Here is a 23,724-nt window from a genome sequence, read left to right as displayed (position 1 = left end):
TTAACTCACATCCCACTCATAAATATTGATCAAGTCGAGAATCACGATTTGTGATTTGTAAGAAGGTCCATGATCTATTCAGAAAGCTGCCACCAAAAGCTATTTTGTTCTGTGTTTGCTATGACAAATACTTTCACTTGAAATGTCGTATTCTTTTTTTTTTCTGAATCATCTCTTCTAATAAGAAGAGTAAAGTAAGAATGGCAGTTGTTGACAGATGAGTATATAACAAATGAAATTGTGCAAATGTACTGTGTAGATAGATATGTGATACAGAAGAGTACTGTTGAAGCCTGTATACTGATGGACCAGGTACCCATCCCACCCTTCAACTTCAGTAAAATAGCAAAAACATTGTTTTAAAAATTGCTGTGGTACAAGAGCAATAAAAAATTAATGACAAAATGAATAGGAAAAAAAGAGAACATTTGATGGAAAACAGACATATATTAAAGAAAAAGACCAAAATCAAACATGTACATAAATCTGATGTTGAAGCTGCTGAGCACCTCTGATTGGCCAGTGTAGATCATGTGACCGTAGTATCAGTCCAGGTAAAAGTCTTTATCAGCTGTTTAGTGTGAATGTTCAAAATTTCAAATTTTCTTTGAAATAACAATTTCCTTCAAAAATCCTATTTACCAATCAGATATTTCATATGGGACACACAAAATTTGTCATTAAAGTTCTTACAGTAACATAAAAAGCATAATTATCATGGCAATTACCCTCTGAGGACAATTACGTCCTGGGATGTTTACATAAAATATGGTACAAATATCAACTTACAAGATATTAATGACAGAGGACTAGAGCATTTACAGGGAAAAACAGCAAAAGAGCCTATTCAGGCAAGAATTCTACACAAAAGAATTGACTGTACTTGATTTTGCTTAGAAAGGGCAAACTGACTAAATTTCTTAAACAAGCAAGCTATTGCAAGAGGCCAAAGAGTTTCTTGCAGTCATGGATTTCATATAAAAATGCAAGAAAAATGGCAGGTCTTTGATTATACAGGACAAGCATCAAGAATTTCCCAGAATATTAGTATTGGCTGAGAAGGGCTTCAGCTAGTGTACCTGATTTTGATCGCATACTTGACATTTCTTATTCCCTTTGTCAAAGCACCTCAGCATATGAAAACCCTCATTAATATAACAAGAATTGTATCAACAAAATAAACTAAAAAGACTAAAGAGATTATACCCAAATTCTATGAGAATTGCTCTTGGTAGCAAAAAAAACAAAAAAATAAATAAAATAAATAAAAAATACAAAAGCCAAATTTAACTTATTGTTATAATTGACCATTAACAGCTGCCAGATTTCTGTTAGTGTACCCATCAGCAACTACGAATGATTTGAAGAGGCAGGATTTCAAAGAGTTAAGCTATGGGTTTACTCCATGTCTTGAACAAAATGGGCACCAGATTCCTTCTGTCAAGGTATTTTTCATTATTTGAAAAATGTCCAGAGAACGCCTTTATATACATCTTGGGACAATACATCAACACAACGACAAGTACAACACATATATGGAAAGACCAGAAGATCATAAAGGAGAAAGAGGTCAAAGGTTAAGGGCAATAGCCCTCATTGGCATTCCATCCTTTCTTCCATAAAAATATGACCTGTCAGAATATCTGTTTTGCTGCTATAAGGTCACAGTTTTGAAGCCTAACAACAAGATTCCCTGCAGGAGAAAGTATTGCTGTCCCCAAACAATTTATTTTTTTTTTTAAGTCTCATTGAAGAGGAGCTTGAAACCAATGTTTGAATTATCATGGTCAGAAGAATAACTAAAAATCCTAAAAGGCATCATTTTCTTCCACAAAGTTTATCAGCATTTAGTATCAAAAACTTCAAAGGGAATGAAAAGGAAGAGGTGAAGGGCTTCTGGCATTTCAAGGATGTCAGGATATTTTCTTCATAGTTGTCATTGCCTCAGTAGATGTATGGATCAGTACATGACGAGAAATTTGGGTTGTGTCAAAACAGTAATCTGTAAGTGCTACAGTACTTTCTTCACATGACCATCTTACGCTTTTCTTGAAATCTTGGAGGAGAACCAAGCTTGTGTGTAGATTAGACTATTAAACATATCATTCTCTCTATTCCCCTGTGTGTTCTGCAAATGAGGGCTAGGATCCTTGCTGGTTACTGACAAGTTGCCTGAGAGAAATGCCACCAAAAAAGAGCAAGAGCAATAGAAAAATACCCACAGGGCACTGTCCAGTTAGGACAGGTTGTGTACTTACGTCCTTCTTCAAGGGAAGCTCCCAGTCCTGTGAGAGGCTGAAGGCAAACTTGGAGAGGATTCTCAGCTCACACTTGATCTGCACCCAGCCGGGGCTGCGCAGGAAGGACCATGGGTGGTACCACTTCTCAACCACGCTGTCACAAGAGCACAGCGTCTCCAGCCATAGGTGGAGGACTTGCTCACTGTGGGTGCAGGGATGGGGAGGAGAGAAGAGTGGAGGAGGAGGAGGAGGGGGAGGGGGAAGAGGAGGGGGAGGAGGAGGAGGAGGAGGGAGAGGGGGAGGGGGAGGAGGAGGATGAGGGGAAGAGTAAAAGGAGGAGGAGGAGGGGAGAAGGAGGAGGAGGAGGGGCAGGAGGGAGGGGCAGGAGGGAGAGGGGAAGGAAGGGAGGAGGGGGAGGAGAGAGGAGGAGGGGCAGGAGGAGAGGAGGAGGGGGAGGAGGAGGGGCAGGAGGAGGAGGGGAGGAGGGAGAGGGGGAGGAGGGAGAGGGGGAGGAAGAGGGGAGGGAAGGAGGAGGAGGAGGAGGGAGGAGGAAGAGGTGGAGGAAAAAAGACAGTATGGAAAGGAAGGGAGAGGGGAAAGGGAAGAAGGGATGGAAAGAAGGTAGTGGAAGAAAAAGAGGAGAAGAGGGGTTGGAAGAGGCAAGACAGGGAATAGTTAAGATGGGTAGAAGAGAATGAAGAAAGATGGTGATGAGGAAGAAAGGGGGAGAGAGTGAGGGTGGGAAGGAGAGTCACGAACAAGAAGAGAGAGCGGGGGGGGGGTGGGGGGTGGGGGGTGGGGGAGATATGGAGAGAAGAAAAAAAATAGAGAATAGAAAATAAAGGGGAAGAAAGGTTAGTTAACCTGTTTATCCACATCCGGTCTGATCATGCAAACATACAAAGATATCAGTGCAGATAACTCTTTCAGCTGCATAAAGACACTAAAATCCCCAAATCATGCCCCTTCCTGTACAAGTATTACATTCATCATATCCAGGTGTTGGTTATGGGCTTGAAGAGACATTTCAACTCCTGCTTTAACACAGTATCATGGCAGGAATCCTGCCATTGTGGTGAAATATCACGACTAGGAAATAAAGCTGAAACTATCTTTTCCCCTTTTCATTCAATAAACTCAGCACTACCAGTGCACTGAAAATATCTTGACTACACCTTCAAGAACTTAATTTGTTCATATTCTCAATAATAATGCTTCCTCTCATCTTTAAGCTACCACAGTCTCACATTACCCAAGGGCACTGAAGTAACTTTGGATGGTAAGCTAACTGATTTACTGTCATCAATTGAATCCTAATTTCCTCATCACTTATCTGATTTCACACAAATCTTCATTTCAGTGAACTACAATGTTCATCTCACTCTTGTGTTGTTGGCCGTAACCATTTTGATAGATGTCCTCATGGAAAATACTCACTTGAGCCCCAGACAGGCCAATGACCGGAACTTGACGTCCATCTGGGCATGGGCAAGGTCATGGGTCAGGTTCACGGCCTGGACTGACCGGTAGAGCAACTCCTCTGGGGTCAACACCTTTCCGTCCTCATCCAACCTGCAGAGGCAGAAGGCAACAAGTACAAATTTTGAGCAAACTTGGATTGAGACAGCACTGCTACTATGCAAATAATAATTTTAAAAAAAATGTAGCACCTGTGTAGCTATAGACATGAGTAAACTCAGTAAAGTGCCCAATTTGTGAGTGTTATTGTGGAACTGTAATTGCCTTTTATTTGAGAGGAACTCCTTCATTCACGTAAAAAGACCAGAAACAAAATAAAAATATATATAAATATGGAAAACAGAGTCTAAAGGAATCCTTCGCATAGTTGATCTGTTAGCACAAAAAATAATACAATCTATGTGGTGATTCAACTTTGAACTCACCACTCTTGTATTACGGCTGAATGCTCTACATGCAATCTATATACTGCACAAACACAAAACAAAGGTGAAGTATTGTATATGACACACAAGAAATCTCTGTGGTAATTACAATTTTCAATGTGAACAACCTTGCTTGGAGTCAGATTATTATCTCATTGCCTGTAAAACACATCCCAGCATTATGTTTACGTACCTGTATGTCTTACATAGCACCAATCTGGAGTACACAGATTCAAAGTCCCTCTCAACCTCCTTGGCACTCGCCTGGGCAGGGAGAACAATCAGAATGTGTTTGGGAATGGTGGGTTGTGTCTACACAGAAGAGGCCTTGAAGAACGTCTCAAGTAAACAGACACATTGTCACGACTTAACAAAGATGGGTTTAAATAAAATCCATGGTTTAGAGTCAGTCCATGAACTAAAACAAATGCAAAATAAGCATACCCTTCACATGCACGTATCAACACATTTACTTTTGGATATGTTGTCTGTTTGCATATGCAACGATCTGTCACGCACATCTACGCAGATGCAAATTTGCCTAATCCATGGCAGAAATCCAAACTACCTTTGTGAATTTAGGCAATTAAGGCTCATGTGGTAGACCAGAAAATGACTGTAAAAATAACTGCTATGTGAACTAACAATGTACAAACACAGATATAATACAGATGATCATTAAGTAAGGGACAACCCCTACATTGCATAACGTTGGAGGTTTAGGAATGACACTGTTACGTGTAAAGTAAATCTCATTATTGACCAAAATCAGTCGTTTCAGCAATGTCACTCCTGACAATCACAAGTGTCTAGTGTTGTTATATGGTGCAGATATAATAAGAGAAGCCATAAACACATGTAGATGTGTCATAATGTAGACATGTTTTGCACTGATTTCAGCAAGTTGTTTAAAAAAAAAAATGGTTTCATACATATGTCAGTGACATATAACAAAATGTATTAAAAAGCGGTCACAGTTCAAACCTCTTGATACTATGCATGTGCAGAGTGCTACTATCGAGGCAACTAAAGACTCACTGATGGGCAAGTGAAATAAATGGGCACCTGCCCATTATTAATCCCACTGGAGACAAGTATGCTCTAGGCAGGTGCCTATGGGAAATGTGTGTTACAACAAAATTAGCTTGTCCTCAATAGGGTTATAAGTATGGAGTCCTTGCCTGAATACTCATTACAGCAAGCAGGGGAAAGAGTTTTTGCAATTTCCTGCTGTGATTCCTACAAATCCTACTCATTCTTGAACTCACTTGTGGATTCACCCTTTCACCATTAAGGCTTAACTTTTACAGAAATGGTTCTTCTCTTTAAACCCTATCTGTGCCACAGACTTGGGGCAGTGTGGACAATACTATGGACTTTTCTGCGTCAATCAGTACTCACAGGAACACGCACAATCCGGGGGTAAATAAGGATCATGAAATTGAGAAGCAGCATTTCATAAATGTACTCGACAAGAACTTTTTGATTATGAATTGACTTGATTGGCACAATCAGCGTTCAGAAAGAAGAAAAGAAATACACCTCAAACACCCTTTCGAGGCAGAGGCATTAAAATAATAGAAAGTGAAGCTAGGGGGCACTGAATATAATGTAGAAGATATAAGAACATGGATGCTCCATCCATGGCAGAGGTGAAGTCCATAGAGTGGTATAACAAAGAGGCTTGCTTTATTAGCCTCACTGTCCATCAATGGGCCTCTCCTCATCACAGCTACATTGTAGTATGCTAAATTCTTGGAGAATTCTCAAAATCTATTCTGGGAAACAGCAGCTAAATACAGCCCTTCATCTTTGTCACCCTCATCCCCAAATGCATCAGTGTCCTTAAGACACTCTTTGAATGTCCCAATGCATTTTTTTCAAGAACAATAATGTTATGCAACCCCATTCAAACTCCTCAATCAATCTATTTCAAACACTCAGTGGTATCTTACATAATTTGTCCTCTCTCTGAAACCGTGTTACGCAATCATAATACACGGTTCAACATTTGTATGTTTGTTAAGTTAAAATGTAAGACCTTTGCAGGCTTCCACAAACAGGGATGGTAGCTACTGTTCTGGTAAACAGAAAGTCCTGCTCTGCCAAACTGTGTTGTATTTTTTTTTTTCCTTCTTCTTTTTCTTCTTTGAAAGGGCTTAGCATGATAATGTAAGAATAAAACTGTCTTGGCAAAGGACGTTTTGTAATCGCGATGACTAATCCACTGAAGAGAAAGTGATATTGATTGAGGTGATGGTAAATAGAATTGGCGGCAAGGGGGGGGGGGGTGGCACGGGTCCAGGAAATCAACAGATCAATGCCCACAGGGCTCAAGGGCATAGCATGGGTGGACACGTGACCAAAAATCCACATCACTTCCATCATGTGACAAGAGGGTGGGTGGTTTTTGACCACTTTTTTTCTGTCATCCCCCCTACTTTAATCGTCCACTAACCCATAATTTGGAGGACATCACAGTTTTGATCTGAACTCATGAGCGGACTTTTGCCAATTTTGGTATTGAAATTGCACTGCTTATCTAATCACTGGATCTCTTCTACAATTATATATAGGTTCAGTATTCCTAGATGGGAGACAGAGCCGGTAAGGTCTCATCCGTAACTGTTAATCATGTGATATCGTGATAAGCTCTTTTTTTTTCTTTTTTTTTTTTTGTTATGCTACATTTACATCATTTACACCATCCCCCCCCCCCCCCTCATGTTCATCCTATTTCCTCCATGTGGCCTGAAACATGATTGCTGTGGCCATCGGGAACACAGTGTATATGAAACATTAGAGAGGCCATGTGAGAGGTAGTACATGAAATTAAATCTGCAGTGTCCTTCACCAATTCTGGTTAGACAAATCAAAATAAGAAGGAAAGCAGGAAGCTACTAAAGTAAACTTTTCACATACAACCACAAAATGATGCAAAATTTTGATTTTGCCTGTTAAGCCCACTGATCCATCAAAGAGCTGTTGCCACTGATGAATGCCACACTAGTCACTCACACCATTCTCACAACTCTTCAAGACCACAACCACAGGTTGCACTGAGTCTAAAACCATCCATCCACTCTTTACATGTACATAGGTTGCTATTAAAAGTGTATTGTCACTGTGATGTAGTACCTTGAAATGTATGTCTGATTGTACTTGCAGAGTTGCCTACACAAGTCTGCTCAAAATTTGTGCAAACACACTCTGATTGTAATCATGTACTACTGATAATTTGTATGTAAAGTAGTTTATAAACTCTGGCAGAAACCAAGGGCTGCACAAATGTGGATAGTCATCCCAAACCTTATTTCATATGCAACATTACAATCAACAAAAATCAAACAGAGTGGGAAATCCACTGCAACTATGTAACAACTCGTTGAAGATTAGTCCTGATTGATACTGTAAAATGAGGAATATTCACATGCATTTTAATTTCACAAATTTTGCAAAAGCCAAGAATCTGGAAATCAAAATGCATGTGAAAGTTCTTGTCTACACTATATGTACTGAATGTTTGAGGCAACTCATGAAAATTTCATGCTGCGAAGAAGGCCGTCGCCCACAATTCGCGAAAATTTCATGCTGCGAAAATATCATGTTTTACGGTATACTCGGGCAAATGTCTATGGGACATGCATGTTGTAGTAAAATCAGCCCGTCCTCAACAGGTTAACAATGCTTACAGGAACATATGGTGTACATGAAGTACAATGTACATTTTCACACTTATATTCATTATGCATGTATGCTATGTTACCACATTCAGATGACAAATTTCTGATATGATGCTTTCAATTTTGGTATGATAAAAGAAATGTATGGGTTTGAAACTGAAATAGTGATTTTCAAGGACACTTCTTGCTTCAAGCCATCTGCTTCCTTGTCAATCAGCAGACATCTTTAAGGCCATGTTATAAGCAAGAAAAAAAAAAACATGTGGCCATTCAATCGATTAAAATCAAGGTGGTTAAACATAGCGAAAGTAAAAACACAATAAAGAGTCCTTTCCAAAGAGCGAAGAGCGTCAAAAGTCTGTTTTCAAATCAACCAGAAGCAAATAAGATAACAATAGTCCACTGTTCTCTTTGTCTCTGTCCCTTTCAATCTTCTTCTCTCTTTTTCTTTTTAAATTTGACCTCAAAAACAATGAAAATAAGGCCACCTTCTTTATCATAATTGTCCTTTTTTCTGAGCTGTGGCCTTAAGCAGAATTAAGAGTTACTTAAATAGTCACTATCCTCTCAAATACAAAGATCTGTTAACCTTGCACGAATCAATTCTATGGGACGGAAGAAGTAAACACCTTTTTGTTTTCCAAGCCAGGGGGGCTTGATGGCTGGTACTTGCTGATCACATGTTTGAAGCATGGACAGCTAAAGTAGCCAGTTGGTCTACCAAGTACACCGGCAGTGTTTCGTTCTTTCAGAGGCTTTGTTATTACTGTCCAGCCTCTAGCTCTTCTTTCTTTTTTCTCATCATGTATTTTTTATTTCTTTTCTTTTGCTTCTTTTCATTTGGGGGGGGGGGGGGGTGGTAGAGGGGAAAGGGGAGGAGAAAGGGGGCCTGCCTACATTATAGAGTGTATTTACAGCTCCCTACCTTCTCCTTCAATACGCACAATGAGCACAATGGTTGGAACAATAAGGAATGAGCTAGCACAGGAGAGTGGGGAATCAATATTAAGCTGAGGGGGGAGGGGGGGGGGGGGGGGGGGACACCGGCATGTAGGGATGGGGAGGGGGGAGGAGCACTGGTGGGGATGGGGAAGAGGCGAGAGGGTGACTCATAGTCACGTTTTTAGCTCATGTCACATTCTAGGACACATACTGATGGCAGCAGTGATGGTAAGGGGTGGGGGTGGGGAGGAGTTAGGGGAGAGGAGATGGAGTTACAGGTACTCCCAAGATGAATTCTCATGGACAGATAATCAATACACACACAGTGGCAAGAGTCAACAAACTTTTTGGAGTGGTTACAATGGAGTTGTCAAACCGATATTACACAAATTTTGACTGCATGCATCACACATTTCCACAGAGCGCAAGGGACAGAAATACTGTCACAGAGAATAAATTCATGTCACTTCTCAACTTTACTACATCAACTCAGAAAACACAACAATTTTCATGGTCTTGATTTGACCTTTGAAGCATTCCTGCAGACTTGAATCTGATTTACAAAATGAAAATGCATATCCATACGTACAATGTATGTTACAAATACAAAATATCATGTACTACCTTTCAGCTGGATAAATGTTGACCCCCCCCCCCCCCCAAAAAAAAAAAAAAACTAGAGAGGGGCCGTCAAAGGCGGCAGACCCACGCCTAGGTACAAAGTCGGGGTAAACATAATGTGCTTTCGGTCATCTACCAGAATTCGGCCACTTAATTGCCAGTGTGCTTTATCACCAGCCAGTGAGTTCTACCAAAAGATCGTACACTGAAGTGTACGATCTTTGGTTCTACAGTCACATCACACGCAAATCACATCATTACACATACGGTATTAACACTCATTCACGTACAGGAAAGTCCTCAAGTCTCCTCCAAAAATCCATCGAAAATCCCAAATTCCACAGTCAAAAGTGCAGAATCGGAACTTTTCCAAGCGCGCGCGAATTAAGTCGCGGAAAAGGCGCTAAAAATCGAGAAATACGCCGTTTTCTTGCGGGATATTTTGATTATAGCAAGCCGAGAGTGTGATGATATCAAAGGTCGTATGAGTGTACGATCTTTGATGGTACGATTGTATCCACAAAAGCGCAAAAGAAAAACAAAATTTACGTACCCCCTAGGCAATTACCCCTATGATTAGTGTCTACGGGAATTATTCAATGCAAGGGTTGAATGCAAATGTCTACTGCACCAGTATTCGGCCACCAACGAGCGCCGCAACGTCCCCGATGCAATTTTGCACCAACAGTGTAGAGCGCGATGCATTTTCAGCGGCCTTGCACACGCATTGACATTGAGCACGCATATCGTGCAGTGTGACTGCGACCGAGCAAATGCTCCTCCAACGAAAAAAACAATCAATGTTAATTTGAAAAATCATCAAAATACGGGCCAGTTTGTGATGACGGAGAACGAACTTTCATAAATCTAGAAGGACATAGTCCCTCAAATAGGCCTAAACGTAAATTTCGGAATTCTTACGAACATTTGAGCAGCGAAGTCGGATCGTTTGGGAGTTTATGTTTTCGTATGGTAGCGGAAAATCGCAAAGTGAGAAACGGGAAATTTTCGGAGTGGTCACTATACCATGGGGTCAAAACTTCAAGGTCACACAGAATTTGCAAGGGTCAACCGATTATCACCAAAATCTAATCGATTCTTTCCTGCCATTATCCAAACATCCCCATAACATTTCGTGCAAATCCGTTTACCCGTTCTCTTGTTATCTTGTACACAAACAAAAAACAAACAAAAAAAACCAAACAAACAAACAAACAAACATACGGAACCCTTTACATAACCCCCTGCCGATTTTCATCGGCGTGGGTAAAAAGAAAAACAAATTTTACGTACCCCCTGGGCAATTACCCCCCTACGGCAATTATTCAATGCAAGGGTTGAATGCAAATATATACTGCACCAGTATTCGGTCACCAACGAGCGCCGCAACGTCCGCGATGCAATTTTGCGCCAACAGGGTAGAGCGCGATGCAGTTTCACCGGCCTTGAACACGCATTGACAATGAGTGCGCATATCGTGCAGTGTGACTGGGACCGAGCAAAATTATTTCATGATTGAGGAATGCTCCTCCAACAAACAACCAAAAAAAGAATCAATGTTAATTTGAAAAATCACCAAATACGGGACAGTTTGTGACGACGGAGAGCGAACCCCGAACTTTCATAAATCAAGAAGGACATAGTTCCTCAAATAAACGTAAATTTCGAAATTCTTACGAATGGTGTTGAGCAGCGAAGTTGGATCGTCTTTAATACGAACAGAGTTGCATGCAGCGAAGTCGGATCGTTTGGGAGATACGCTTTTGTATATGGCGCGCCGATCGACCAACAACACTGTTTATCGGCGATAAACACTTTATCGAGCGATAAACTCTGTTTATCAAGATGAAGCTCTGTTTATCACACCTTTATCAACTGATAAACTGAATTTTTCTCGATAAACACCGTTTATCGGCGGTCGATAAACAGTGTTTATCACAAAAAACTCTGTTTATCGGTCGATCGATAAACATAGTTTTTCCTCGATAAACACTGTTTATCGCTTGGTCGATAAACATAGTTTTTCTCGATAAACACTGTTTATCACTTGATAAACAGTGTTTTTCGTTCGATAAACACTGTTTATCGCCGATAAACAGTGTTTTTTCAGTGTTTATCGCCGATAAACAGTGTTTTTCGGCGATGAACAGTTAATCGGCATTATTGATCAAATGGCGCGCCATATTTGTATGGTAGCGGAAAATCGCAAAGAAACGGAAAATGTTCGGAGTGGTCACTATACCATGGGGTCAAAACTTCAAGGTCACACAGAATTTGCAAGGGTCAACCGATTATCACCAAAATCTAATCGATTCTTTCCTGTCATTATCCAAACATTCCCTGAACATTTCGTGCAAATCCGTTTACCCGTTCTCTTGTTATCTTGTACACAAACAAACAAACAAACAAACATACAAACAAACAAACAAACAAACAAACAAACAAACAAACAAACAAACAAACATACGGAACCCTTTACATAACCCCCTGCCGATTACATCGGCGTGGGTAAAAAAAACACCTTTCTGTGGCAAGCAAATGATTGCAGGCACAATCACATACAGCAGGTCACAAAAACTCCACATGCAAACTTCTATTATCAAGTCTAATGGAATGAATTGTTCGAAAACCCACTCCGTAATTATTCGCTGCTTGGTGAAAATAGGTTGACACATAAGAAAAGAAGGTACTGCAGAATCTTAATCTTTTTTTTTTAAGATCAAAAGAAGAACTGTGCAAATAAAAAGTATAAAAACATCTCGATGGACAAATTTCATGAATTTGAAGAATAAAAAGTATGTTCCGTAATTCACACCTAATTTCTTTTGTCACATAAAAAGAGGCACAGACAATGGTCTTGGCGATTGAAACAATGCACACGGACTGAAGAAACTTTCATTTGGCTCACTTTGTGGGCAACAGTGCATGAATGGATACAGACAGGCTACAGTCTGTATACGGCGACAAATATCGTTTTGAAAGCTGGGGTACTCTCTTGGTGTTGTTCTCTTGATTTTCGAGCATAAGGTAGGGGATGGGTAGAACAAGACACTGAAGACTTTGCGTCTGGTTCCAGCATGAAATGAAGTAACTTCTGTTCTCTTGATTTTTGAGCATAAGGTAGGGGTTCAGAAGTGTAGAACAAGACACTGAAGACTTTGTGTCTGGTTCCAGCAAGAAATGAAGTAAACATTTACCAACATTCAACAACCTATGTCAAGGATCAAATGCAATCAGTCACTGCTAAAATTGTGTGTGTCTTCGTCTTGATTATGGTTCTAATCATCCAACGCTGCGATCTATTGTCAAATGACAGTCTGACATTTACGGCCTGCTTCGACTGAGTAGACGCTGGTGCTGCAAAGGAACCTCTAGACACTGCAAAGGTCACTTGTACGTGGGGATGGTACTCTGGAGATCAGAGGGGAAGGGTTCTAGACTCTAAAAAAATTTTCCTCATCACTGGAACTTTGCTATCTCCTATATACCTCCATCCTCCCACTAGCACACATCCTGTTCTCTCAGTGAACCCATCTACTGCTTGTTGTTCCTTTCTTACAAGTCAGTACATACTCACTACACTGAATGCATTTTCCTCCTCACAGAGCTCCCCGATATATTGACACATGAATATGATAATATCAACAACAACAATAAGGTGCACTTCTACTAATAGTGCTGTTGCTATGATATTAGAAAGCTTTAGATTTGCGACGTGGACGCCCAGACGACATTTGCGTTGGCTGTTCTCTCTCCCAGCGTCATGTTGCAAAGCAGCTTTACAGTAGATTACATGAGAATACAGCCTATACAAAGTAAAATGGCAACCTCACATGATTATGATCATTGCATCGAGTAGATCTCTGCATCATGAATTTGAGCGGATGCTAAAATTGCCCAGAACTGACTGTGAAATCTCAGACGACGCGAGATCGATTTTGACAAGGAATTTTGCACATGCGTAGAACAGGTGTTTTCCTCTAAACATCTGCCTCGCAAAACTCTAAAGCTCCCTTTTCTACTGCACTGCAACAGGAGACTCATGTTTGCTTGATTTCTTTCAAGATTATAAACAAAAAAACAGTTAGAAATCAAAAAGCCCAAAACAACTTATTGAAATTTCACCCCTCTGTGCACTGTGTGTGACACCACCGCTACACTTGTACTGGATTACCTGGCTATATGTCATGACTGCCTAAAAAAAAAGGAAAAAAAAAAAGATTACACCAGATTTCCATTCATGACTGTTGGATAAACTGCATGTCAGTTGGGTAACTCTTTCTACAGTTTCTTATTTCTTTCTCAACACACAGAGACATATCTTAAAATGTGACAGTTTGACAAGTTTGAAAGTACTGAAACAACCATCTTTAGGCGCAAATATCATAATTCTAAATACAAAATTACTAGAATACAAAATATCATAATTCTAAATACAAAATTACTAGAATACAACGTATCTCATCTTTGCTGTGCTGTGATAGCATAAAACCACATTCCACAGGTATCCGGAATTACGGTCGTAGCTAGAGGCTTATATTGACCAAGGCAAAACGCCTCCATTGGAACTTTTTTCTGTTAAGAATAGTGTTATAGATGTGTGTCTGTGAGTTGTAAATGTGGGCAGCTTGGGACTTTCTATGGGTTCATTAGAACTATTAAAGTAGTATTTGCTGTGGATCTAACTTGTGAAAAAAAAAAGCCAGATTCCTCCAGCTAAGCCCACACTATGTTGACTGGAATGATCCAATTTGACTGGTATGATCTCATTTGTCTGGCAAGCAATCATCAGCCCCGTTTTCTTGGAAGTGTCACCTGGCCTTGGCGGCTTGCCACAACTATAAACTCCGAAAGACACTAAGCAAGCATGGCAGTGCCTTCCTGTTTGCAGGAGTATCAGCATTTTACACCCTCATTGGCAGTAAATACCTGTGTGCACATCCAACATAGATGGCGCTCTTTTAGTAATTTTGCAGCACGGTGGCACCACGACATTTTTGAGCTGAAAGCCTTGTGGACAGCAGGTCACTCTGCCAACTTGGAATCCCATTTTTTTAGTTATTTTTTGAGTTTAGAGTGCAGCTATGCACTTGATATAATATTTCACTGAGGGCACTTATTATCTGATACAGCTTGCTAAGATATTGATTTATTATCAAATCCCCTCTAGTGACTATGTGTACCTACGTGTATCTGTAAGGACCACCTCGCTGTTGCCACCACATAGGAAGAAAGTGTGTTGTTTTTAGATCCTTTGCATAGAGACCACCTGCCTAACTTGACAAGTGACTAAGGATTTGGATTCCCCCTGGATGACTGAAATAGCCACTCAGCAGTGGACACTCAGAGCACAGCGGCAGAGTACTATAACTATTTTGGACATTGCATAAAGCAGATACCATTGAATCTTGTCTACAGCTACTACACGTAGCTTTACTCTAGTTTCAGAGTCCTTTACCTGTTGAGGACGGGCTGATTTTGCCACAACACAATCTTCCCATAGACACTTGCCCGAATATACTCGGAACTCGTCCTTAACGGGTTAAAGGTAATGGGTGATCCTTCAGAGGGGCAGGGCAACTAGCAAACGCTTGCTTCAGTTCCATTTTCAGTTTTTAAATTTCTCCACTTGAATACGTGGAATCATTATGAAAAATCAACAACATTCTCATCAACATATAAATAAGAGTACCTAAAAGAGTACTTAAAGGAAATGAATATAATTCTGTGTATACAAGAACACACATTATGGTACAGGTGGAGGAGACAATCATCAATAGGCAGTTTGCTTAGCTGAGATAGCAGCCTCTAGGGGATGTGATATCTTGTAATTCTCTCGTTTTTAATTGAGGGTATTGTGGTGTACTTGTTATCATATCGGACATTATATCGCAATAGTTACCTCCTTTAACTTGTCTACAATTACCACATTTTGTGTTTCCCTTGAGCAGTCAATGAAGACAGGTCTGACTGTAGTTTGAGGAACAGGCACAACTACAGATTTTTCAAGTCTACAGCTTTCTGCAGCATGTTTAATCATTGACCAAAAGTCTACACGGATGGTTAACAGACTTTGCTTACCTCCTCGATGAAATGCCACGGGTGGTACGTTGTTCCCAAAATGGTGGGCTGCTTCAGGCCGTGTTCAAACAGTGACTTTAAAGCTGGACATAACCTGTGTGGGGAAAGGTATACACTGCCATTATATTTTGAAAAGGTATATCAAAAACATCAAAACTATATTCTGATTGACAAAGCAACTGCCATGACAAAATGTAAAGACACATATCCGCCAGAACTGCACCTCTGATTCATGTTTAACTGTTTTTGTTGTTTTTACTTGTTTGGTGAATGCATGGAATTATAGAAAATGAAATACAAAGCTGGTTGGAAAAGAAAGTACTTTAGTTATGACAACCATTCATTGTCACTGAAAATACACCACTCAACTATTGCAGAGGAGACACGAAATGACAAACAAATAGCTTTACAACAATCTGTATGGATAAATACTTCATTGAAAATGAATGAGTACATAAATGCACTGACTAGTTCATTATTGCATTGCTGGGGTGACGAGATCTTGTATCTCAAATTTTGGTAAAAATCACTTCTTTGGATTAGTTGTCAGATAACCAATTAAGTGATGTCCTGTCCAAATCTTGGCTGTCTTACTTCTAAAATTAAACCACCATGCATGTCAAAGGTTATAGTGCGTTGGCTGCCATGTTGTTGTTTTTTGTCGTTCTTTTTTCTCACTTTAACATGACTCACTTTAACATGACTCAAGCACAAAGCATGTGGCCTTTGTTTTCTTATGGGGTCAAATAGGATTTACAGGCTTCCACAAAGTCTGTACAGTTCCTAGACTTATGTCAAACCATTTTTTTTTTACTTATCTCACAGCAGACTGAACAAAAAGAAATCATCTATTAATCCTTGACTGCCATGAAAGCAGGGTCATGTGCAGGCCACATCCCACAGGACCAGGCTGGATAATCTCTTTCCACGAACCCAGAATCCCAGAAAAGCATAACATTATCGTTATCCCCGTCAACACCAACGCAAACATGCTGGCTCAGAAAGCCACACAGGCATACACAGACATACCACTATCCCACCCCTCCATCATCATCCCTCCCCTCCTCCCCCTCCCCCCACTCCCCCCACACACCCTCCAGCCATTCTCCGCAGACACACAATACATTAATCTAATATGATTCGTGGGTGCCATGCGGGAGGAAGGTATCGTTGGCCAAACCAGACACTTACTCTCCTCATGAACTGACAAGAAAAGTGGGCCAGGAACCGTGAAATTAGGGGCTGATGAAACCGGGCTTGACATGTGGCTTTCTATCTTCTCATGGGTCCCCGTCACTTTTATGTTTCAACTCCCAATATCCTGACCATAATCCTCCTTTCTTTTTCTTCTTTGCGATTGGCCAACAGCAATGATGTTAAGCATGATGCAAACTTTGGAACAAAAAATACCCCTGAGGTGTTTTGTTGTTACTGTTGTTGTTTTCCACAGAGAAACCAGATATTTCAACCAGATATTTCCGCATGCCCTTCCTTGGGCTCATAACTCTGATGGGCCTCATTTCCTCAAAGTGCTCGGCAACAATGGAAATCTCAAACAATTGCAGTTACCATGACAATAGCTAGACAACAACAATTAAACAGCCTTGAGTATTCTGCGTGTTGCCACAGTAACTGCAAGCATTGCTACTTGCCATGACTGTGCATGATTCTACATGGATTGATTGAGAATAGATGAATGAACAAATGATTTATTGAATTAGTAGAATGAATGAATGAATGAATGAATAGATAAACAGTTGCTTGCTGGCACCCTACTTCTGCTTGTTTGACCTGCTGTATAGACCTGTTTGGCTTGGGTGCTGTTTTTGCTTTTTGTTTTTTGTTTTTTGTTTGTTTTTTGCTTTTTGTTTTTTTTAAGTGTTAATGTCTAGTTCAGCCATACCTGGGGTGCTTCAGTATGCCTATACAACAATTGATTTATGCAATAACATAGCAATGTTCCTGACTCATTACATAGCCCACTGAATCCCCTTTCCTTCTTATTTTGGAAGGACCCCAGTTATGACCAACATAAGTTACAGTGTCTTAAAACCAAAAAGGTCTATTCCAATGCACAATATGTCAAGAATGTCTGCTTTGGTGACATGCTCTACAGCGACCAGGCAAGGAAACTTACGATCCTCTGACGAGGTCTGTGATGGTTTCTGTGACGGAGTCGTCTCCAGCCATGGTGTACTGCTTACTCCGCTCATCAAGGATCTCAACAAACTTGGCTGGGAACCAACCCCTCAGGCCATTCAGCTCCCCAACCCAGCAGTGCTCATCTTTCTGGGAGATAATCTGTGGGGAAAAAAACAAAACAACAACAACCAAAAATGATAATGATGGGACAAGTTTGCTTGTTTATTTGTTTTTAAAGGCTGCCAATATTCCCACATCCTAACCAGGGTGGCTTAAAAGAGGAATAGCAGAGACACTTGTTTGCGACATGCATTCTAATAGGCAAAAGCAACTCCAAAGTAAAGTCAGGCTTTAACCAATTGAAGACGAGTCCCGAGTATACTTGGGCAGGTGTCTATTGGAAATGCGTATTACAGCAAAATCAGTCCGTCCTCGATGGGTTAATGTTCTCTGGTCGGAATGACACAAATATACATTGTAACGTCTTTCTTTTGTTTTTTCAGGGAGCTTCCCACAGATGTGGAAGATCTGGTAGGTCTGTTGTTAACGGTTCATTACTGGATCAAAATTTCTTGACATGTGATCAATTTTTCACATGATTTCTAATGGCACAGGCCATTTTCATAAGGCATTCGACAGAATAGGAGGGTTTTTAAGGGTGTTCAAAAGTTTCATGATGTTTTTGTCATGGATACCTACTTTGCTGTATAAGTCTGATTATATCAGCATTGACTACCTCATCACATGCAAGAATGAGTTTGGGCAAGCTTTTTGGTTACATGGGAAAACCTTTCGTTCTCATGTTGTACATACAATTTGCATACATGACACACTCCCCTGAATGGATAGGTTTATATCAGAGGGCTACTACTATTTGAAAACAGCAAAAAATGCAAGAGAAAGTGAAGTGAATTTTTAAAGGGCATCTCCACTTTATTTTGTACAAGTGGAAATTGGGAAAGGTAAAACTGATGTGCGAAAGAAATGCAGAATTTTTGCCTATTGCTCTGCACTGAAATCAAGGCTGAAGGAACCACTAAAGACTTTTGAGAGGAGAGTAGTTACTTTGCAATATTTCACCGGCTTTACTGAATCTGACCTTATGCTTTTCAATTGTGCGAGGGTCTAGTACCATGCAAGAAAAACAAATAAAAAGAAGCTGAGTTTAAAGATAACATAAAGTTTTGGTACCTCAAAAGTTTTCCTGAGTTTCCTTGTCTTAGTTCGTGTTTCAGGTTAAAGTACCTTTCATATAACTACCACTGTGAGACTTACTCGCCCCAAAGTGCTCTCATGTCTTAGTAATCATGCAATAATGGTTTTGTACAATACGTGTACATTGATTGTCGCGGTACCGCGTCGAGTCAAACTAACGGCTCGTTCGAATTTTTCAGAGCCCGCTCTGCTCTGGTATGAAACCATTATTGCATGATTACTAAGACATGAGAGCACTTTGGGGCGAGTAATTCTCACAGTGTTAGTTATATGAAAGGTACTTTAACCTGAAACACAAACTAAGACAAGGAAACTCAGGGAAACTTTTGAGGTACCAAAACTTTATATTATCTTTAATAGCACAATTGATATCAATCATGCACTGAACATAATTATTCACAGCAAACTGATTCAGTGTGTAAAACGGGGCACAGTTTGTTTGAGGGCAAAACTCTTTGTTTACAACAACAAGTTCAGGGGGCATGATTAGATGTCAATTTTTTTTTTTCTGACAAATTTGCTCTCAGCCAATCAGATGCAAGGATTTCAGAAGCTTATAACAGTCTGTCAGAAAAACAGTATCCAACAAAATGCTTGGAGAAATACCAACCCCCCACCACAAAATTTGCATTGAAATGAGCTGTCTGGTTCTTTGTTTATAGCAAACAATTCATACCACAAAATTTGCATTGAAATGATCTTCCACCTGTTGACATACATTCCTGCATACTCGAGTGTGAATTTAATCATCCCAGGTGCAAAAAACACTTTTCCTTTCAATACTCTTGAAAGGAATTGCATGCACAGCTGCAGAATTTCCCAAACCTTTCAAGATTCCCACTTTCTTTACCAAACAGGTCAATAAAGTCATGAATGTTTGGGTAGTTCTCTCATCACATATTCAGGGCAAAATATGGCCAATTCATCGCAAAGCTGACTACGTGCATTTGGTAGCAATTTAAGGTTAACTGAGACCTAAAAAGTATCTGTAGTGATTCAATAAGAGAACGAAAATGCATCTCAGCCACACAAAAATTTATTGTTCCCCCACTGATTTTCCGAACATCTAACTTTGTTTTTACCAGACAAAGTGGGAATGGAAAGAATTTGATTTGATCAGCTCCACTTCCAATTCCACCTACGATGATGATGTGTTTAATCACAAGTATTGACCAAATTGCTTCTCAGCCAAACTGAAATATGTGTAAGATTCTCCTTCTGTCCTAGTAGTCCAAACATCAACATTTCTTTTTAGCAGATATCATGGAAATTGCAAAAAAAAATTAAATCTTTTATGAGCTCCACTTTGGTTCCACTCACTGTGATGATATCGTTTTTCCTGAATCCAAGCTCATCATCATCGTGTCTCTCAAAGTCCAGCAGGGCCTTGGCCCGCCTCTTTCTCGTCCTCGTGATGTTGACAAACTGCTCGTGGTCCTTCTGGTGGCTCTCCAACGAGTAATCCGGAATCAAACTCTACAAAACAGCAAACAATAAGACACACACCCATGTGGAACAGGATGATATACATCAACAGAATTATACACATTAACAAGATGAAGGACATTGCAGCTTCATGAGCCAATGATACTGCTGCCAGGAAAATACCGCATACACCATATATTTCATGTGATTTTTGTTTTGGCAAATCTTGCGAGTCAGGTGCTATTTGCAAATTTAAGATCCCACCTAAATATTAACTCTGATCCCATCATAAATGCAATATGAACACTTACATTTCTCTGTTCATTACTGCACTCCACAATTGTGAATTTAACCACTCGCAAGAGTGTTGGGCAGTCCGGATTCATGAAAAGATTTGACTTGCTCAATATATATATAAATATGGCATAAACTGTAATCTATTACTTGCTAGAAATGGCTATCCATCAAATTCATGATCACTTGGCTCTCTAGTTGGTCAATGTGGTGATGCAAATTATCACTTTTCTAATGTGATTCATTACTCAAAAAACATAATGCCTCCGGCCACTTCGTTGGCGGAGGCATAAAAACATATCTTCAATGGTTGAAATCTCCATATTGGTCATCGGCTTCATCATTGCATTGCACATCCAACTGAGAAAAAAGTCGAATTGCACTCTTTCATAATGGTCACAAAAGGCAAGATCTTTCCAACTTCTTGTGCTCAAAGTTAAATTAAGTTCAGAGAAAAAAGATTTGACGACATTATTAGTTAATGCTCTGCATGGTTGTCTGCATCATTACAGATGAGATGTTTTCAGGGCTGATACAAGTTTTCTCAAACTGAAATCTCAACATCCATGCCCAATCAAAATTTTGACAGTCCTTCCACCACAATTACATTGCTTAGCCAAAATATAAAGAACACCAGTGATTCATTAGTTTGATGACCAACTAGGCTAAAAGACTGAAATGTGTGAAGCATGACGTAAGTGCAATTTCATAGTGAGGCGAGGCTTTGGGAGGGGGTTGAATGTTTCGCTTCAAATTACTGAAAGGTCTTGATTGAAGACCATCTAGACTTACAATTTTGGCATTCTTTGGGTCGATGGCCTGGAAATGTCTGCCGATCTGCTGGATGGCTTCTCGGAGGTCAGACACCAGCTCTGTCTGCCTGATGTTCTTGGCCTTTAGGTCCATCTTGTCATCTTGACTCGCTGCAAAAAAACAGAAACAAACAAACAAACAAAACAAACAAATGATGTAAAGACAGAAAACATTAAATATAACTTTTCAAACACATTCATCTGATACAGCAAGATATTTTTACGGACTATTTTGCATTAACCCTAATCCCACTGGGTTTTTTGAGGGACTTGAAACCACCGGGGGGGGGCCTTTTTGGCCCCCCCCCTTCAGATCTCGGTCGTGGATCGCGCGATCCTCGCGAAAATTTTCACTAAGATTGAGGCCAATGTAATCTACAAGACTGTATAGTTAGATTTTTCAAATTTTAATTTATGTATTTTATATTAATTAATTTATGCTAATTTACAAATAAATAATTTTTTGCCTATAAATCAGTTCAGTTCAGTTCAGTTTATTTCATTCACCTAAAAATACAAGGACATATATATACAACTACAAACTTTGAAAATTTTGTTTCATGTGAATGGGGATCAACAAAAAGAACTTTAAAATAAAAAAGTAAAGCTCGAAAACTTCTAATTTTTGTTGAACATATTCTTTTCAATATCCTCAACAATAACATTGAAGCAAAAATTCGGTTTCATAATTATTTCTTATGTATTTTATTGTTTATTGAATTTCTTATGTATTTCTTTGGTTTTTTTTTTACTTTTTTGAGCAATTTTTGGGTCGACGAACTTTTTTCAAAGGGGCGTGGATTCAAAACGGTATGCCCGGGAGCAACAAATTTGGTCTCAAAAGTTGCGCGATACTTGAAAGAAAAAAGTCACTAAATGTCGCAGCAAGAGCATCACGCGTTGCGGAATAATCATGCGAAAATGCATGCCCCCCCCCCCCCGGTGGGAATAGGGTTAAAACATCACATCACAATATGAATGTGGTTGATATTGATTGTAGCAAATGGGATATAAACTAATCAATGCCTGAAGGAACAGTCCTCGAACTGGTTCAAGTCATCTTTTTTTTTTCTTTCTCCAAAGTCATTTCAATATAGAACTGTCATTTACCTAGGGTCTTGTAAACTTCAGAATCTATGCAAAAAACTTGCCAAAACAAAGTTTAAATGACATGGAAGGTGGATATTGCTTTTTAGTTTAGTTTTGTTTTTTGTTTTCATCTGAGTGGGGGTGGAGGTGGCAGTGGATTGGCAGTTTATATTGCACACTTGAAGCAAACTTTAAACTAGGAAAAGTATGAGGGGTGTTCTTTTTTGTTAACAGTTTTCCAATACTTTTCATTCCAATCATTTCCACGTCCTATTGCACACACATTTTATTTCTGATGTGCAGTTTTCAATGCAGTATTTTCATTCCATTTTGCCTGCCAGAATATCAGTTGAACCAACAATGAATATCATTTGATTTCAAATACATGTCTGGCCACAGAACAAGGTCTTTTCAGGTAGAACTTGCAAGTCTAGTTGAATTAAGTGAACGATTGCAATTTTTCTTGTAGATACTTACGAAAGAGCGATCCCATGAGGGATTTTCTTCTTTGAAGCTGTCTCTTGTTCACTTGCTGTAAAGGAAGAGAAAGAAGTGTCAAAAAATCTTTAACTTTATTAACGAAAACTCTGGCCATACATGTGACAACAACACAAGTTTAAACAAATTGATAGTAACAGCTTGAGTACATCAAAAGTATGTACACATTCTTTTGTCAAATTTCAGCTGACCAGAAGGAGATTAAAACAGCTGCAGTAATAACTTGATTGCCCTCGAGATGTGTAATTGTTCAAGGTCAACTTTCTCCTCCTTTTGTCTTTTTGAAAGACTGAGAAAAAATCCTACAAGAAGTGACATTCAAACTACTACCTTGCCGTCATTATTTTCCTCATGACATATCCAACTGTACAAAAGTTTCACAGATCTGCTCCATTAAAATGAGTGAGTGCTTTCAATAATTCAGTGCTCACCCAATAATTGGGAACTGCCATGATATTTACAGCAGTAAACTCTTCAGGAGTGATTTTCCTCGCTTAATTTAAACCTAAATCCAAACAATGTGGATGCATTTTGGCTGAAACATTTTCAGTGTCTCCCATTTATGTCTAAAAATGATAACTAAATCCAAAGAAACACACTATAAACACAGGCATTACACATCCTTGTCAGGACGTTTACATTTTAAATGATTTTTTTTTTTTTTTTTAGATTTTTTTAAGATTATGCCAGATACACAGTTGACATGAAAATTGCTGATTGGCAGTATGAATGTAGTTTGTGTGACCACATAAGTTGGCACTGTGCTGCCAATGACATT

General features: G+C 39.6%; 1 protein-coding gene across 1 annotated transcript in view; it reads right to left on the bottom strand.

The window, feature by feature from the left end:
* LOC139718844 (small G protein signaling modulator 3 homolog) overlaps nucleotides 1-23,724 on the bottom strand; it is a 91,121-nt gene that overhangs the window by 14,456 nt on the left and 52,941 nt on the right. Inside the window, exons 13-20 of the mRNA XM_071630308.1 lie at nucleotides 22,926-22,980; nucleotides 21,340-21,470; nucleotides 20,149-20,304; nucleotides 17,609-17,772; nucleotides 15,472-15,565; nucleotides 4,338-4,408; nucleotides 3,678-3,812; nucleotides 2,259-2,442 (exon numbers count right to left, since the gene is read on the bottom strand). Of these exons, the coding sequence (XP_071486409.1) occupies nucleotides 2,259-2,442; nucleotides 3,678-3,812; nucleotides 4,338-4,408; nucleotides 15,472-15,565; nucleotides 17,609-17,772; nucleotides 20,149-20,304; nucleotides 21,340-21,470; nucleotides 22,926-22,980 (990 nt within the window). The remainder of the gene's footprint in view (nucleotides 1-2,258; nucleotides 2,443-3,677; nucleotides 3,813-4,337; nucleotides 4,409-15,471; nucleotides 15,566-17,608; nucleotides 17,773-20,148; nucleotides 20,305-21,339; nucleotides 21,471-22,925; nucleotides 22,981-23,724) is intronic.

This window comes from Diadema antillarum, unplaced genomic scaffold, assembly GCF_040938485.1.
Source record: "Diadema antillarum isolate AM-2024a unplaced genomic scaffold, OU_Dant_1.0 scf00000100, whole genome shotgun sequence".
Classification (NCBI taxonomy): domain Eukaryota; kingdom Metazoa; phylum Echinodermata; class Echinoidea; order Diadematoida; family Diadematidae; genus Diadema; species Diadema antillarum.
The sequence above is the reverse complement of the archived record's forward strand: the minus strand, read 5'-3'. Positions and strand labels throughout refer to the sequence as shown.